This window comes from Drosophila arizonae, chromosome 4 (genome assembly GCF_054131065.1).
Source record: "Drosophila arizonae isolate 15081-1271.41 chromosome 4, UAZ_ARI_1.0, whole genome shotgun sequence".
NCBI classification, from domain to species: domain Eukaryota; kingdom Metazoa; phylum Arthropoda; class Insecta; order Diptera; family Drosophilidae; genus Drosophila; species Drosophila arizonae.
The window spans coordinates 19,586,655-19,602,652 of NC_142924.1; the positions used below are offsets into that span (position 1 = coordinate 19,586,655).

At 38.6% G+C, this 15,998-nt stretch overlaps 3 protein-coding genes across 8 annotated transcripts; 2 read left to right on the forward strand and 1 right to left on the reverse strand.

The window, feature by feature from the left end:
• The first annotated feature begins 131 nt into the window (after positions 1 to 131).
• Positions 132 to 4,946, forward strand: Ir75a (Ionotropic receptor 75a). Of its 3 annotated transcripts, XM_089468452.1 has the most exons (7): positions 132 to 252; positions 314 to 438; positions 2,863 to 3,041; positions 3,100 to 3,593; positions 3,646 to 4,258; positions 4,314 to 4,594; positions 4,643 to 4,946. In XM_089468452.1, exons 3-7 carry the CDS (start codon positions 3,015 to 3,017, stop codon positions 4,854 to 4,856), a joined length of 1,629 nt encoding a protein of 542 aa, XP_089324578.1. In that variant the 5' UTR covers positions 132 to 252; positions 314 to 438; positions 2,863 to 3,014; the 3' UTR covers positions 4,857 to 4,946. The 3 variants fall into 3 exon arrangements, with proteins under 3 accessions (XP_089324578.1, XP_017861269.1, XP_089324579.1); XM_018005780.2 differs by lacking the exons at positions 132 to 252; positions 314 to 438 and adding an exon at positions 1,515 to 2,786; XM_089468453.1 differs by lacking the exons at positions 132 to 252; positions 314 to 438 and adding an exon at positions 1,519 to 1,593.
• Positions 4,947 to 6,926: 1,980 nt separating this feature from the next.
• On the forward strand, positions 6,927 to 15,964 carry Cln3 (CLN3 lysosomal/endosomal transmembrane protein, battenin). Of its 4 annotated transcripts, none has more exons than XM_089468456.1 (6): positions 6,927 to 7,073; positions 11,811 to 12,037; positions 12,107 to 12,243; positions 12,307 to 12,465; positions 12,527 to 12,860; positions 12,927 to 15,964. In XM_089468456.1, exons 2-6 carry the CDS (start codon positions 11,825 to 11,827, stop codon positions 13,359 to 13,361), a joined length of 1,278 nt encoding a protein of 425 aa, XP_089324582.1. In that variant the 5' UTR covers positions 6,927 to 7,073; positions 11,811 to 11,824; the 3' UTR covers positions 13,362 to 15,964. The 4 variants fall into 4 exon arrangements, with proteins under 4 accessions (XP_089324582.1, XP_089324581.1, XP_089324580.1 ...); XM_089468455.1 differs by lacking the exon at positions 6,927 to 7,073 and adding an exon at positions 7,858 to 8,063; XM_089468454.1 differs by lacking the exon at positions 6,927 to 7,073 and adding an exon at positions 11,529 to 11,738.
• Positions 14,824 to 15,926, reverse strand: LOC108614424 (ubiquitin thioesterase otubain-like). Its single transcript, XM_018008542.2, has 3 exons — positions 15,785 to 15,926; positions 15,422 to 15,721; positions 14,824 to 15,361 (listed from the first exon to the last, which is right to left on the reverse strand). The coding sequence occupies exons 1-3, from the start codon at positions 15,863 to 15,865 to the stop codon at positions 14,948 to 14,950; spliced, it is 795 nt and encodes a 264-aa protein (XP_017864031.1). The 5' UTR covers positions 15,866 to 15,926; the 3' UTR covers positions 14,824 to 14,947.
• Positions 15,965 to 15,998: the final 34 nt, after the last annotated feature.

Genomic DNA, 15,998 nt, shown 5'->3' on the forward strand with positions numbered 1-15,998 from the left:
AGGTAAGTTAATAGGTACAAAGTCATTTGCAAATAAATATTTAATTTCCAATAATATAGAAACATAGTTAGATTACCTTTTCGACTACTTTCGAACTGTCACTAACTGTAAACTTTTACAATTTTCATTATTATTCATCGTATAATTGATTGATATTATATATATATTTAATTGCTTGACTCTAGCGCAATGTTGCTATCTAAATTTATTTTTCATTACTTTTTGCATATTACAGAATTAAATTATTGCATTGTATGTAATATGCTGTACATTAATATATTAATTTTATAAAGCACTTTTTCCCTTTACACAGATTTGAAATGCTATGAAAAAACCCCATTAAAGCACTTACAAAATATTCTCGCGGATTACAATTTTGTCAAGCTGTAAATTCACAGGGATATGTATTGGTATTATAGTGGGAAAGTCGTTTCTATGGTAAGTATTCTTTTAATTGCATTAATATTAATTCTTATTTGAAATAAACGCGTATGTGTCAACATTTATTCTAAGCCTTTCCTCTAAGCATTTCTTATAAGAATGTTTGCTAAGCATTTCCCATAAGTATTTGCTCTAAGTACTTGCTCTAAATGTTTCTCTTTACTATTTCTTCCAAAAATTTCCCCTGTCTTTCTTTTAAGAATTTCTTCTAAGTATAACCACTAAGAAATTGTTCCAAGTGTTTCCTCAAAATATGTCTACTTCACTTCACTTTAATTCACTTTACTGCACTGCACTACTGACCCCTACCAGGCCTGGGCGACTGAAGAAATGCTGAAGCTGCTGCCCTTTATATAGGGCGACTTTCACTCAACCAATGAGAGCACTCTCTGCTGCTGAAAGCATTACAGCTTCGTTTTACTCAAGTATGAATACCAATGAATACTGCTGCATACATGTAGACAACTTGAGTGATCTTCTTCGTCCCTCGCTCTTGCAACAGACAGAGAGACAGACAGAGAGAAAGATAATGAAACAGAGAGAGAGGGAGAGGGAGAGGGAGAGAGAGAGAGAGAGAAAGAGAGGGAGAGGGAGAGAGAGAGAGAGAGAGCGAACGAGTGAGAGAGAGGGGGAGAGAGAGGGAGAGAGAGAGAGATAAAGAGAGAGAGAGGGAGAGAGAGGGAGAGAGAGAGAGAGAGAAAGACAGAGAGAGAGAGCGAAAGACAGAGAGAAAGAGAGAGAGAGAGAGCCACAGAGAAACACCGAGAGAGAGAGAGAGATCTGTCTCTCTCTTAGAGAGACATACAGAGTGACAGACAGCACACAGACATACAAAAACAGACAGAGAGAGAGAGAGAGACATACAGAGAAAGTCCGTCTGTCTGCCAATCAAAAGCGAGGGACGAAGGTAGATCACTCAAGTTGTCTACATGTATGCAGCAGTATTCATTGGTATTTAGACTTCAGTAAAACGAAGCTGTAATGCTTTCAGGAGCAGAGAGTGCTCTCATTGGTTGAGTGAAAGTCGCCCTATATAAAGGGCAGCAGCTTCAGCATTTCTTCAGTCGCCCAGGCCTGGTGGGGGTCAGTAGTGCAGTGCAGTAAAGTGTAGTAACGTGAATTAAAGTGAATTAAAGTGAAGTGAAGTGTATTGTATGATCGTTCAGCTAAGCATTAACGACTAAGAAGAAATATTTTGAGGAAGCATTTATAAGAAATAGCAGAAATTTACAGAGGATGGAATTAGAAAAATTTTTAATGGAAGGACTTAGAAAAAATTAATAGAAGAAATACTTTGACAAAATACTTTGATAACATACTTTGATTAAATACTTAGAAAAATTGCTAGAAGAAATTGCTAGAGGAAATAGTTAGAGGAAACACTTAGAGTAAAGACTTAGTGTATATTGTTAAAGGAAACACTTACAGGAAAGACAGGAGAAATGCTTAGAGAAATTGCTTAGCTCTCGATTGACTTAATTGCTTATTATAAGTTGTAAACATATTGATGTTTGTTTGTTTATTTATTTTTTTTTTTTTATAATTTTTTTTATATATATATATATTCCATGCCAATAATTAACAACTCTTCAAAGAACGCTTTCACTGGCTTATCGCTGATTAAATGACTAAAATACTTGCGACAATTGTAGAGGCGCTACTTTATTTAGGCGTGGAATTGATTTACCCCACCCCACCCCAAAGCGAAGCCCAACTTAGCTAGATTTATCTATATACCAAGGCATCTAGTCCATATTCATTTTTGCAGAAGTGATTTGCGAACTGAATGAAATTGTTTTGCGAGGCGAGACAAACGCCATTGTTGTTAATAACTCCAGCTAGCCAAACTGTTTAAACTAAAGCAGGTCATGGCATATGGAGTACTTTGTGCATGCTGGAAACTGGAGTTCATTTCAAGCACTTTCGATATTGGATTCGCAACAAGCTTCATTGCTTTCATAGCAATGGAAATATTGTCATGGACATGGACTCTGTTTCTGCTGATATGTGCCTTTGTCGTGTGTGTGTTTTGGGTCTGGTTTGGTTTTGGCTTTGGTTCCTCTGGCGACAGCAAGGCGGTGCTCGTCATTAAGGCAAGTGCTCCTAATGGCCCATCATATTTACCTTGTTGAGTGTGCAATTTGTACAAACAAATTGACGGGCAGATGACAGGACACAGGACAGCTAAATTGCTCGAGAGGAGACTATAAAAAGCGCAGCCCGAATCTGTCGTTAAGTCAATAACAAAATGCAGCTGTTGCAATTGGCCAACTTTGTGCTGCAGAATTTGCTGCAGTCGCGCATAAGCTTCATCATTTTCTTTCACTGCTGGGCAAATAATGAGAGTGGGCTGCAATTTGTTAATACAATTTAAATTTATTTAAATTTAATTTAATATACAAATTTCTTTACTCTTTGCAGCCTTACAGTTCGCACAACAAATCCAACAACCTCATCAGCAGCTCATCTACTATCAGTTTGCCCATTTGAGAGACTGGAACTGGGAGCACCTGGAGCAACGTTATTTGGATCACGCCCAGCCCACGCTGGCCATTTACGTGGACTTGAGGTGCATGCGAAGCAGAAGTCTCTTGGCAGAGGTGGTGAGCCTAACTTTTCGGCATAAGAAATGCATAAATGTTTCGTTTTTTATCGCAGGCCAGTCGAGCTCGACTCTACAATCAGCACTACCATTGGGTGCTGCACGACAGCTCGGAGGCTTTCAGCTTTTACGATTTCTTCAGGCGCTCAAACATATCCATAGATGCTGACGTGGACTATGTGAAGCAGCATATTCCAAACAGTGGAGATAAGGATGCTGTTGTCTACACGGTATATGATGTCTACAGCAATGGCAATCACATTGGCGGGCAGCTTAATATGACAGTGAACTATGAGCTCAGCTGCAATCGGAGCAGCTGCGATGGCATTCGCTATCTGAGCTCATTGCATTTGCGCTCCAAGTACGGCAATCGGGAGCAGCTGACGGATGTGGTGCTGCGCGTGGCTACGGTGGTGACACAGCGACCCATTACCTGGCCGCCGGAGCAGCTGCTGCAGTTCCTCAACCAAATCAACGACACACACATAGATGGTATAGCGCGCTTTGGCTTTCAGCTGAGTCTGATACTCAAGGATCTGCTGCAGTGCGGGTAAGTGTTCCGTTTTCCGTTTATATGGAATTACGAATTTCTATTCTCTTAGCATGAATTTCACGTTCAAGGATCGTTGGAGCTACGGCGACTACAATGGCGGCTCTGTGGGCGCTGTGGTCGATGAAACAGCCGACATTGGCTCGGCGCCCTGCCTGGCCACGCCGGGCAGACTCCATCTCCTGTCGGCCATCATTGAGACGGGCTACTTTCGCTCGATTTGCCTGTTCCGCACGCCTCACAACGCCGGCATCCGGGGCGACGTCTTTCTGCAGCCCTTCAGCGCCCTGGTTTGGTTCCTCTTTGCCGGCATCCTGCTGCTGATCGCTCTAATGCTCTGGCTCGCCTTCTACATGGAGTCCAAGCGCATGCATCGTAGCTGGCGCTTGGAGTTTGTGCCTTCTCTGCTGAGCACCTGCCTGATTAGCTTCGGTGCTGCGTGCAGCCAAAGCTCGGCCCTAACGCCGCGCTCCACGGGCGGACGTTTGGCCTACTTTGCACTGTTTCTGATTAGCTTTATAATGTACAACTATTATACGTCTGTGGTGGTCTCCTCGCTGCTGAGCTCACCGGTCAAATCGAAGATCCAGACGGTGCAACAGCTGGCTGAGAGCTCGCTAACCGTTGGACTTGAGCCGCTGTCATTTACGAAGAGTTATCTCAATGTGAGTATGATATATACATATACTAAATTGGCTAATTTAACTCCATTCTCCAAAGTACACTCAACGTCCGGAGATTCATTTGCTTCGCAAGCGCAAAATCGAGCCACAGTCCCACAATCCCGAGCTCTGGCTGCCCGCGGAGCAGGGCATTCTACGTGTGCGCGACAGACCCGGCTATGTGTTTATCTTCGAGGCCTCCTCGGGCTACGAGTATGTGGAGCGTTACTATACCCAGCAGGAGATTTGCGATCTCAATGAGATTCTGTTTCGACCCGAACTGCGGCTCTACACCCACCTGCATCGCAACTCCAGCTACAAGGAACTCGTGCGCTTAAGGTAAATTATAAGTAAATGCATTTATATATATAATATATTATTATATAGATTGCTGCGCGTTTTGGAGACTGGCATCTATCGCAAACATCGCACTTGGTGGGCCCGCATGAGGCTGCACTGCTACTCGCAGAACTTTGTCATTACCGTGGGCATGGAGTATGTGGCACCGCTCTTCTTCATGCTGCTCTGTGGCTACCTCTTGGTGCTGCTGCTGCTGCTGCTCGAACTAGCCTGGCAGCGTTACGCGCAGCGCTCAGATTAAGCTTTAAAAGCTCACCTTGCACCTCTCACGAATGTAAAACGCTTTAAGCTGTTATGCAAAATAATAGTGAAAATAAAAATAAAATAAAAAGTGTAGGTGAAACACTTTCCGTTAACTTTTCGCCTCATCCAACGGCTGTGGAATTATGCAGCAATGCAACGACCCGTTGTCTCCTCGCTTCCTGTTGTCGTAGACCCGTGCAATTGCCGCACGCCTCGTTGACCGGACCACGTTTCTGTGTTTGCATGCGATTTTCGTATTTGCATTAAAAAGTTTCTTGTGTGGCCAATGACTTTTTTTCAGCCACATTCTATTCCATTTGCATTTGCACCACGGCCCGCTGCTGCTGCAAAAAAGTCCATTGTTAACTGTTTGTGCGTGTGGCCGGAGATAAACATAAGCCTGAGGCATTAAATAGTTATCTGAATTCGGCAGCAATGCCTGCCTCTTAAAGAGAGAATCTATCCGGAGGGCATCTATCATCTCATCACTGATTGCTGTGCTGCAGCGTAATCAATCATCTGCTACATTTATTTCGATTGTGTCATCTGATTTATGTCGACTTTGATGTTTATGACCTGCGGACTCTGCTTGACACAATTTATTCTGCGGCATTATCAAAAAAGCTGCGTGGCAAATCGCTGGTTAGCCACAAAAACATTGCCAGCAATTAATAATAATTATGGCATTTGGTATATGAATAGAAACGGCTAAAATTTGATTTTTTAAACATAAAAGTTGGCTAAATGAACTGGAAAATATTCAATAAATGAAGTTAACGTTTATCATTACTTTGCACTGCCTCGGGACCTTTTCTGTATGACAAATTACTGCCATGCTGACAAATTGCCATCTCAATCTTGTTGTCAACAGGCTGTTTAAGTTGTCCTCAATCCCTTGGGGAGCTTGTAATACAATTCAGCCATTCACTGCACATCACATTCAACGATAAATTGACAGACAATTTTAAATTATTTACAACACTTACGTTACTCGCTTATCCGCTGTGCAAGCGAAAGTTCTGCTCGTATTACAAACCCCAGCAACAGCCCCCCCGAAGCAGCTCATAGAATTCCCACCGCATGTTGCATTCGATAGAACAGTTTGTCAATAACATGTTTCCCGTTTTTTTTCCCCCTCTCTCTCTATTACTCTTATTCGCATTGCTTTTTCCACTTCACTTTCGCTTGTCGCTGCATTTACCACTATACATTTGTAATTTGCTTTAAAGCTGAAGAAGTTATATGTTGCAGTTGAAATATAACAGAAAACTTGATCTGTTTTTATTCTGCTATAATAATTCTTTGCAATTGTACCGTTATTTGTCGTATATGTTAAAGCTGAGCAAGTGTTTTGTATGTGTTAATGCCAGCTTCCATTAACAGGAAATGCTGCTGGCCCCCATTATCATGCTATGCTATTAACAGCATTATGTTAATAACATAACATACTAAGCGGTCCGCTACAAAGCTCACTGGCTACATGCATTATACGGAAGAACACAGCTTCTCTCAAGAAAATAAATAATAAGAATTTACGACTGCTCAATCTTTTATTTATTAAGTAGTTAGAGTGGCATATAAAGAAAAATTTTGGTCAGCATTTAACCAAATATTCATAATTAAGCACACGTTTCTTTACAGAAATTCTATTTCAAAATGTCTCCAAAGTTGCTTACAGTTGTACCAGCACAGGGTAGCTTGCAGTCAATCACTATCTAATACATACATACATAATATACATACATATATGTATGTATTACATATATATTTTTAGTTACATACTTTGCGGCTGCGATGTTAAATTGTTTCCCGTGGTTTTGTGTACGTGCTGAACAAGCGCGCAAATGATTTCATTTCAAATCGCATTTGACAATTTAAACTTCTAAATATATTTCTAGCCCATATATATGCTCATATCTACTAGTCGTATATATGGTACGCCTTGCTTAGTAATTGAAATTCGCATAGGCTGTTGCCAAACGTTGTCTCGACTGATATCTTAAGATTTATATAGCTCGTGCCCTGTGTACACCTTATCGGACTGTTATTGCCTGCAACCGCGTCTTAATCTATGTCCGTGTATTACTCTGATAAAGCTAATGATAATTGTGTCAATTGGCACTCAAGTATTTAACTTGAATTTGCCACATTCAGTTGGCTAACGTCGTTTGGACGCGTTTAATCGTAAAGTGCGAGGCTTGCCAGTGATTAAAGGGTAATATAAACTGTACTCTACTTGCAAAATATATATGTATTGTATTCCTGTAATAAAATCAGCATAACATTAATGAACAGAATTAACGTAAATCTGCTGAAGAATTCCAGTTTATTTGAATACAATGTAAATGCTTAAAATAAACGTCTCACTTTATGCATATTTTTACGTTGCCTGTGCTTAGATCATATTGCGTATACGCGACGTTAGACTGGCTTAAAATAATATTAACAAAACCAGTACAAATGAGAAGAACGTGTTGACTGCATGCCAAAAATAAGGCATATACTTTTACTATATAAACATATATACAAGTATGACTGTAAAGAGCTCATTATAAATTCATAAAATAACTTAAAAAACCAGCTGCAATATAAAAACGAAAACCAACAACAACATTTGACATTGCTGAGCGTCTGTTTGAACTCGCTTCTGTGCTGCGTGCCCCTTTAAAGGTGTTCGCAACTCTATTTAGCTCGCCTCGCGCTGTTCATTCATAGCTCAATGTATTTAAAATAAAACTTAGAGAATCATTTCTTATATATACATGTACATATATGCATATATAGTTATGTATATATAGCTAGCTAACTGCCTGATCGACACTTTGGCACTTCTTGCTGCTGTCGCTTTACTTTGACTTTTTATGCTGCCGCTCACAACTCGCGTGACCGCTTGGGGTCTTTGCCGTTCAACGCAGTCGCCGCTGGCGTTGCTGCTGCCGCTGCTGCCGCCGCTGCAATCGCTGTCAATAAGCGAAACATCGCTGTGGGTTTGCTCATTAAGTGGGCGGTTCACTCAGATTCAGTCGCTCGTGAAACGTTAAAACGCGCGAAACGGGTCGTCGCCTCGACTACGTTATCTCGAATTCTTCAAAAACAATTCCTCACGTTTCGAAAGCAGACATAAGTATACGACCGTTAATAAACAATTTGTCGCAGCAAATATCGTAAAGCATAAGGTGCTGCGGAGGGTGTAAAAAATAAACGGGTAAAAAATATTGAGAACAAATATAATAATTAAAAAAAAAAAAAATATTTTGAAAAAACAGGAATACAAAATATTAATAAAATTATAATTAAAAAAATAAATATAAAATAATAATAAGAATTTTATTTAAAAAAATAATAAAAAAATTAACAAAAATCATATAATATGAAATAATATAAAAAATATAAATAATTAATATATATCAAAAACAATAAAAAATTAAATAAATTTTAAACTAAATTTTAAATATAAATATGTATTATTAGAGAAAATTTAAATATAAATATATAATATATAACATTTTTATAATATTTATTATAAATATAATATTATTATAAATTCACAGTTCATTGTAACAAATTATTTAGTTCAAAATTATATATTTGAATTTTAATTTGGTTTAAAATTTTATTTATTTATTTTTTATAGATAAAATTTTCGATTGATAATTACAGATATATATATAAAGCTTTTTATTAATTTGGTTACCATATGAAAAGAATCTATGAAGTAATTTATACAAATTTATACTCAATATTTCTGACAATTTTAAATTTAAAAATCCATAATTAATTTAAAATTATTTCAAAATAGCTTTCGTAAACTAAATGTTTGCCGCAGCTGATATCTAAAACTGGTTTGTTTGAAAATTCATTTTGCTATTACATTTACTAAATTTTTTGCTAAATATTTGCTCTACATTTTTAGCAAAAAATGTAGTAAATGTAATAGCAAAACTAATTTTAAAACAAACCCGTTTTAGACTTTAGCTGCATTAATGCTGTTCATTTTTATTTTTCGCAACCTAGAATAATCACTTTGCCGCTTTGCTCATATCTTCGTACAGTTTCTATACACTCATATGGCATAATATGCAGAACCGTAAAAACAAATAAGGAAGAGCCGAAATATGAATATGAATAGCTCAAAATTGTGCTATGCATTAAATTAAAAACTCAAGGCAAATGTCGCAAACTCTCGTATCAATTTACACTCTCTGTTATAGTTCAAAATAAATTTTTGATTTGAAATTGTCGCGGTGTCGGGTTAATCGCTGGCTCTGCCAAATGAAAACTAAGCTGGGATTGTCTTACAAAATTGGGCCAACAACTTGACGGCGTTGAGTGAATCGAGTGTGAGAGTGAATCGAGTGAATCAGCATTTAGAATGCGATCGAATTCTACTTCTATCGGGAACTCGACGTGTTGTCGATATGGCTTTAATTATTTTCAATTGAATACTTCACACGCGGACTTGTTCAGCTCAACCACAATTTAGTCTCTAATCTGTGGAATTGACAAGGTCACATATTTGCAGCGGCATCTAAGCAACACGCTGAGATAATTAGATTAGATACAATTGATCAACTTTCTAGCCGCCCAGTCACTTGTCACTCTCTCTCTCTCACACTCCCCCTCTCTTTGGGTATTGCATTTATTTTTATTGTCGCATCTTTCATTGGTCTATTCATCCGTTGCGGTCTCTACCGAGTCACAAGTTTTTGGTGTTTGTAAACAAATCAAACATTTTGTACTTTGCCCATGCAATAAACGTTGCCAAATAATTCTCGGGCTAAGGCAAACTATTTTGGATCCACTTACATCCGGGCACAGTTCGACACCTCTTGAAGGCACTTAAATAATTCTATTTTAATTACATAGATATTATAATAATATAGTTAATTTCCATCTGACAGTTGTTCGCATAAAGTATAGCAAATTTTCGATATTTATTTTCAAAACAATTTAAGACCATTTATACACCCTAGACAACATCAATAACAATTTCTAATTGTTGGCTGTCCAGCTCAACTGTAAATAACTCTGACGCACTTGATAAAAAGCTTTGCTTTTTTGACAGGTCAAACAGGGGGATTTAAAAGTCAATTTGCATAGCCATAAACTGAGATTTGAGGCATCAGCTTGCCAAATACAAATATTTGCTCAGAATGTACGTCAATCGCTCTCGGTCAATATCCACAATTAAAACTCAATCAAGTCAAAGTCATTTGAAGCAACGTATGCTTTATATGAAAGACATCCTGTAATCTTATCGCCCAACTGCTGTGTTATCAAGAAATCGTCTTAAACAAAAATTTAGTTTTATAGGCTTAAAAGTTCAACAAATCATAAACTGTTTAACGATATGTTTATCAAAATCACATTACATTATAAAAGCGCTTTATAGACTTTTAATATGGGGAATTACTAATAGCCTCAGTATTTGTTTGCGTATATAAATGTCATTAATCTGATTGGCCAGCTTTAAATTAAAAAAATAAGAGAGAATAACAAAAAGTAACGAAAATATTGGCTGAGCTTTTGAAGCTGTAAGAAGCGAGCAAACTTGTATTCTGCTTCCTTTCTTTGCACTGTTCATGAAGTGGAATTGGTATATCGGGCTTTATCCTTTACGGAAAGGAATACTACTATTACTATTATTTAATTTACTCTTAAAACTCTTCCAAGCATTGGCAGGGAAATGTTTCACATACTCTTGAACTCATCTTATGCCGTAATCAACATTCATTTCATATTCTTATCGGCTGCAGACTTTTGTCCACTGCAGTTAAGTGATGACATTTATAATTTAAATTATATATGTATGTTGAATAAGTCGCGGGTTATCTTATATTATATTATACATTATATTATCTTATATAATGCCAGGGTACATGCTTGAAAATTACATACAAACATTAATTACATACATAAATTACATTACATACATACATTAATTACATAAATAAAATATGATGATTTAATTTTATATCCGCTTTTATATAAGCCTTATGGTAATTTTATATAGCAATCACCTTCTCTTATATTCATTATCAAATGTTTTCAATTCTATAGCTCACTTGATTTTATTGAATATTCCATTGTAAGCCAGTATATTTTAATTAATGCAACCTTTGGTCTGTCAATATTCCATCGTATATTTCATATAATATCTGCTATAGAGTACAAAGTACTTTAATAATTACACAGCTCGTCAAAGTAGAGAAGCCATTTGATTAGAAAATACTAAGTGGTTTTTAATGGGGAGAACTTTTAGATACTAAACCATGCAATAATATTAGCAGCAATTCATAATTCCATATGCCAAACTTCAATATACATTAAAACTGGTTTCTCTGGGTATTCGAAAAAATATCAGATATGTTCAAAATTATTAAACAGAATTTAATTACTCGTCAAAAACCCAGCTTAACTGTATTCTGATCTCAGAATCGGACTTTCATTTTTCAAACAATATTGTCTGATTCATAATAACTTATCCTGTTTTATTTACACTACTTAACGGCTATTAAAAAGCTGTATCACTCGCACAGTTTATTAGCATTGGCAGCACGTTTGCAGCAGGCCAAATGTGTTCGACTAGGTTGAACTTGCTCAATGAAAACATTCAAGACCGCCGACGCACATGTTTAGCTTAATAAGTAAAGCTCACTCGAGCACACACACACACACACACATAGGAAATAAATGAGTTATTAAACAAGGCAGAGCTTTCACAGTAAATGCGGAAAGAGCTTTCGTAATGACGTTCGCCCTGCTACACTTGAACTAATTATAGGCCAAGGTGGCTAAAGCTGTACATAGAGAACAGTTAAGCAAGTTGGCTAAATGGCTAGAGATGTAGATGAAGATGTTGATCATGAATTGCTGGCAGGTTATCTAAGCCGAGTGACATTACGGGTTAACAGCAAATCCTAACCGATTCCAAAATGTCTTCCAATTGCAGTACTCCTGCCCAAGATGTCGGCGTCCAGTAAGCAGCAGGAGGCCGAGGATAGCGATCACAACCCACAGGTGGTGGTCACGCCCACAGGCGCAGCGCACAGCATACGGCACGATCGCAGCCTCTGGCGAGATCTGACCGCCTACTGGATCCTGGGTCTATGCAACAACTACGGCTATGTGGTTATGCTGAGTGCGGCGCACGACATCATAGCGCAGTTCAATGATGAGGTGGGCTGGGATTATAAATAATATACAGAAATATACATTTATTATTATTATTATATATCTTCCTTTCAGCCTGAGGTGGGCGAGGTCGGCGATACGGGCAAGGGCCGGGAGTGCCATTTGGTATCGACGGGCGCCATATTGCTGGCGGATGTTCTGCCCTCGCTCTTTGTCAAAATTCTGATGCCCTTCTTTCCCTTCTGGGTTAAGTGAGTCGTTTAGTCTGAAAGTTCTCACAAAATTTATATTGACTTCCTTTCTTTTTCTCACAGTGTACGCATAGGCATAGCTGTGGCCTGCTCAGCAGCGGGTTTCCTGTTTGTGGGCTTTGCAAATGCCGAGTGGATGGCACTGCTGGGCGTCATCATTACCTCGGCCAGCAGCGGCATTGGCGAAACAACCTTCCTGGCTTACTCCTCGCGCTTCAACAAGTGAGTTTAGCTGCTATTCGTTTAGTTATTGATTAGGTTTACTCAAATTTCCTGCTCCTAGAAATGTCATCTCCACCTGGTCCTCGGGCACTGGCGGTGCTGGCGTCATTGGCTCACTCAGCTATGCCTCGCTGCGCGCTCTGGATGTCAGTCCACGTGATACGATGCTGATCATGTTGGTCTTTCCGGCCATTGAAGCGTTCGCCTTTTGGCTGCTCTTGCGTCGCCCTCAAGTGCTGCCCGTCACCACAGTCGAGTCGACCGAGGAGCTGATCAGCGACGATAAGCCCCTGGTGGGCTTCAAGGAGAAGCTGTCCTACATTAAGCACCTGTTTAAGTATATGCTGCCGCTGTGCCTGGTCTACTTCTTCGAGTACTTTATCAACCAGGGACTGGTGAGTGTCTGAGATCAAGTCCAGTCTTTTCTTATAAGATTCCCATTGATTTGCCTCCATTCCTAGTTCGAGCTGGTTTACTTTGAGAACATCTTCCTGGACAAGGCGTCTCAGTATCGCTGGCTGAACGTGGACTACCAGATAGGCGTGTTCATCTCTCGCTCCTCCGTCAACATTTTCCAGCTGAACAAAATCTGGCTAATGTCCGTGTTCCAGTGCATCAACGTTGTCTACTTCCTGACCGAAGTCATTTGGTTCTACACGCCCACCATTTGGATTGTGTTTGTCATCGTGCTGTGGGAGGGCCTGCTGGGCGGCGGTGCCTATGTGAACACCTTCTATCGCATGTCCAAGGAAATAGCGCCGGGTCGACAGCAGTTCGCCATGTCCATGGTCGTCCAATCCGATTCATACGGCATTGCGCTGGCCGGATTCCTGGCAATACCTGTGCATAATGCGATTTGTGAGCTGCCGGCGGCTGTGCGCAGTGTCGTCTGGTGATGGAGAGAGAATATATATATATTTACATATATGTATATATAAATCTATATAGAACATAGAGCGAGCTCATAATGAGTATTTAATGCCTTTAAATTAGCTAATGTATGTTTGAATGTGTGTGTTTGTGTACATTTTATATTATCTATGTGTGTGTATGAGTGTGTCGTTGCCTTGCTGAGGCCCATTTAATTTAGAATTTAGTTGAATAGTGCTTGTAGACACTTGTAAACAAAGGTGTAAATTGTATTAAACTAGACATAAAGAACGTGTATAATAATAATATTCAATAACCGCAGCAAACAGCTGTGAGAAAAAAAAAAACCGCTGAACAATTAAAAAGACAATGGACAATAAACAATACGAAAATTGATTGTGATTAACAGAGCCAAGTACGAATGAGGTTATCAAGCAGCCAGCAAGCTGATTATATACCATGGGAGCTACTACCAAATATTCAAGTTCATGAACATTTCTTAATTAAAAAAGAAAATTAATTTATATATTAGAGCAAGCTTAAGAACAAGATTAATAAATATTTCTTAACTTTTGAGCTATTCAAACTGTGCTCGGTTCAGCTATATATGTATATACTGTATAGTTACCAAATTGTACCCTAGTATCTATCATCTCTGTGGTCAATTCTTAAACGATATTAAGATCTTTGTATATGCCCACTGCGGGCGTGGCAAATTTTCTTTTCAGTATAGTTTTTAGCAATATTGAACCTTGGAATTTACATTTGTGTAAACCAATCTAGATAAATGTATATACATATTTACATCTATTGTCTTTTGCCCTAACATTTTCAGCATTGTTGAACCTTGAAATTTGGAATTCACATTGGAGTAAAGCAATGCAGATAAACGTAATATGTTATGGAAGCTAACGACTATTGGCTGCATGTACTCGAAAAAATTATATATTATTTAGTAATATTGCTGGAAAACAATATATTAACATTTCCTATCTCTAATTATTATGAGACATACTGGATACTCATTGCTTTACCTCAACACTAGAACATTATTTTTTTGTGGTTTGTCTATTGGGGTGTATCGAATCGAAAAACTTAATATTGTATATATATTTATTTTATATATACTTTATATAGTTAATCGCAGTCAACTGCAATATAAAACAGTAAAACCAAGGCAAGTCCCTTTCCTTATGAGAGAATAAGTTGGTTGTACTATATATTACCTAAATACAAACAGCTAATGTAACTTAATCTATATAATTATAGAGCGAATTTTTCGTAATTCCGCTTTGTGCATTCTATGCGAAACGAAGATTGGAAAAATCTCTAGATCTCTACGAAATAAATTATCTTTTGGTTAATGTTATATACTACTACATACTTCGTTATGTCTACATATATATGTTAATATGGCAAAAACAATTGAGATGATTATCATACTGCCAGTAGTACATAAACCCTAAAACATATTCAAGTACAACAAAATTATGCTCCCACTTATTTATTTTATTACTAACTCCTCTGGTTTTTTGTTTGTTTTAGAATCCCTTGTTTACGAATAGGTAATTTGGTTTAAATTGACAGCACGTAATTGTCGAGTTAGCCAAATTCAGTTCGGATATAGTATATCATAGTGTCCAGGTCTGTAGATAAGGAAAACCATAGGCTGAGCTCCCTCGGGAAAATCGTGTGCCTTGACAGTGCCACCCTCGGCCCTGTCCAGATATTCGACACGCACGCCCACACCGAGGGCAGCGGAGAGTGCGATGATGTGTATGTGATCGGATTCCTTGAACATTGGCTCCACTTCCTGATGGCGAAACTCTTCAATGGACATGTCACCCTCGATGAAGTGCTGATAGAATTCGGCATCCTCCTGCAGCTTGCCGGAGGTTATCAAACGTAGATAGACAATCACATAATCCGAATAGCCTTGTTCGTTGAAGATGGTGTGCAGCTCGCTTTGATTCTTCTCGACTCCACCAGGATTTTCCGGATTAACTCTATTAATAACATCCATAAACTGCAATATATTTACAATAGATCATATAGAGCTTCTGTGTGTGTGTAGCTATGAACTTACAGTTCCATGAAAATCTTCCAATGTGAAGCTTGGAAAACCCAGTTGAATCAGCTTATCCTTCGAGGTCTCTGCAATCTGACGGAATTTATCGTAGGCCGCTTTATTCGAGATTAACCACTCCAGATACGAGTAGGCAAAGGCTCTGAAGAAACAATTGCCATCGGGGCGAGTTCTTCGCATATACTTATACTTGCTGGCCAAGGCCTGAATCTTGGCCGTGAAAACCGCATCCCCATTATACTCGGCCGTCAAGCAGGTCAACGGCAATTGGTCGCTGACCAAAGGCGTTGAGTCGCTGATCTATAATCGATTGGCACGAAAGTGAATAGTCATCTCAGCATGTGAATGAACTGCAGCTCTCACCTCTCGCTCGATTTCACGCTGCTGCTGTAGGATCAAGTCGTCCCGATTGACCTGCTCGCCATCCTGTTCCACCGATTCCATCAGTTTCGAAAAGGTTTCTTTTTAACAAAATCACGAGAATATTTATTCTAAATTTGAAAATATCAGATGGGGTTAGTCTGACTGACAGCAAGCATAAAATACCCAAAAATACATTTATCGATTTCTTATCAAG

Bases quoted from the DNA above. Each gene is read 5' to 3' on its own strand.
- Ir75a (XM_018005780.2), top strand. From the start codon at position 2,690: ATGCAGCTGTTGCAATTGGCCAACTTTGTGCTGCAGAATTTGCTGCAG. The intron at 3,594-3,645 runs GTAAGTGTTCCG...CTATTCTCTTAG, and splicing joins AAGGATCTGCTGCAGTGCGG to CATGAATTTCACGTTCAAGG. The intron at 4,595-4,642 runs GTAAATTATAAG...ATTATTATATAG, and splicing joins AAGGAACTCGTGCGCTTAAG to ATTGCTGCGCGTTTTGGAGA.
- Cln3 (XM_089468454.1), top strand. From the start codon at position 11,693: ATGGCTAGAGATGTAGATGAAGATGTTGATCATGAATTGCTGGCAG. The intron at 12,466-12,526 runs GTGAGTTTAGCT...TCCTGCTCCTAG, and splicing joins TACTCCTCGCGCTTCAACAA to AAATGTCATCTCCACCTGGT. The intron at 12,861-12,926 runs GTGAGTGTCTGA...CTCCATTCCTAG, and splicing joins ACTTTATCAACCAGGGACTG to TTCGAGCTGGTTTACTTTGA.
- LOC108614424 (XM_018008542.2), bottom strand. From the start codon at position 15,865: ATGGAATCGGTGGAACAGGATGGCGAGCAGGTCAATCGGGACGACTTG. The intron at 15,722-15,784 runs GTGAGAGCTGCA...AATCGATTATAG, and splicing joins AGCGTGAAATCGAGCGAGAG to ATCAGCGACTCAACGCCTTT. The intron at 15,362-15,421 runs GTAAGTTCATAG...AATATATTGCAG, and splicing joins TGGAAGATTTTCATGGAACT to TTTATGGATGTTATTAATAG.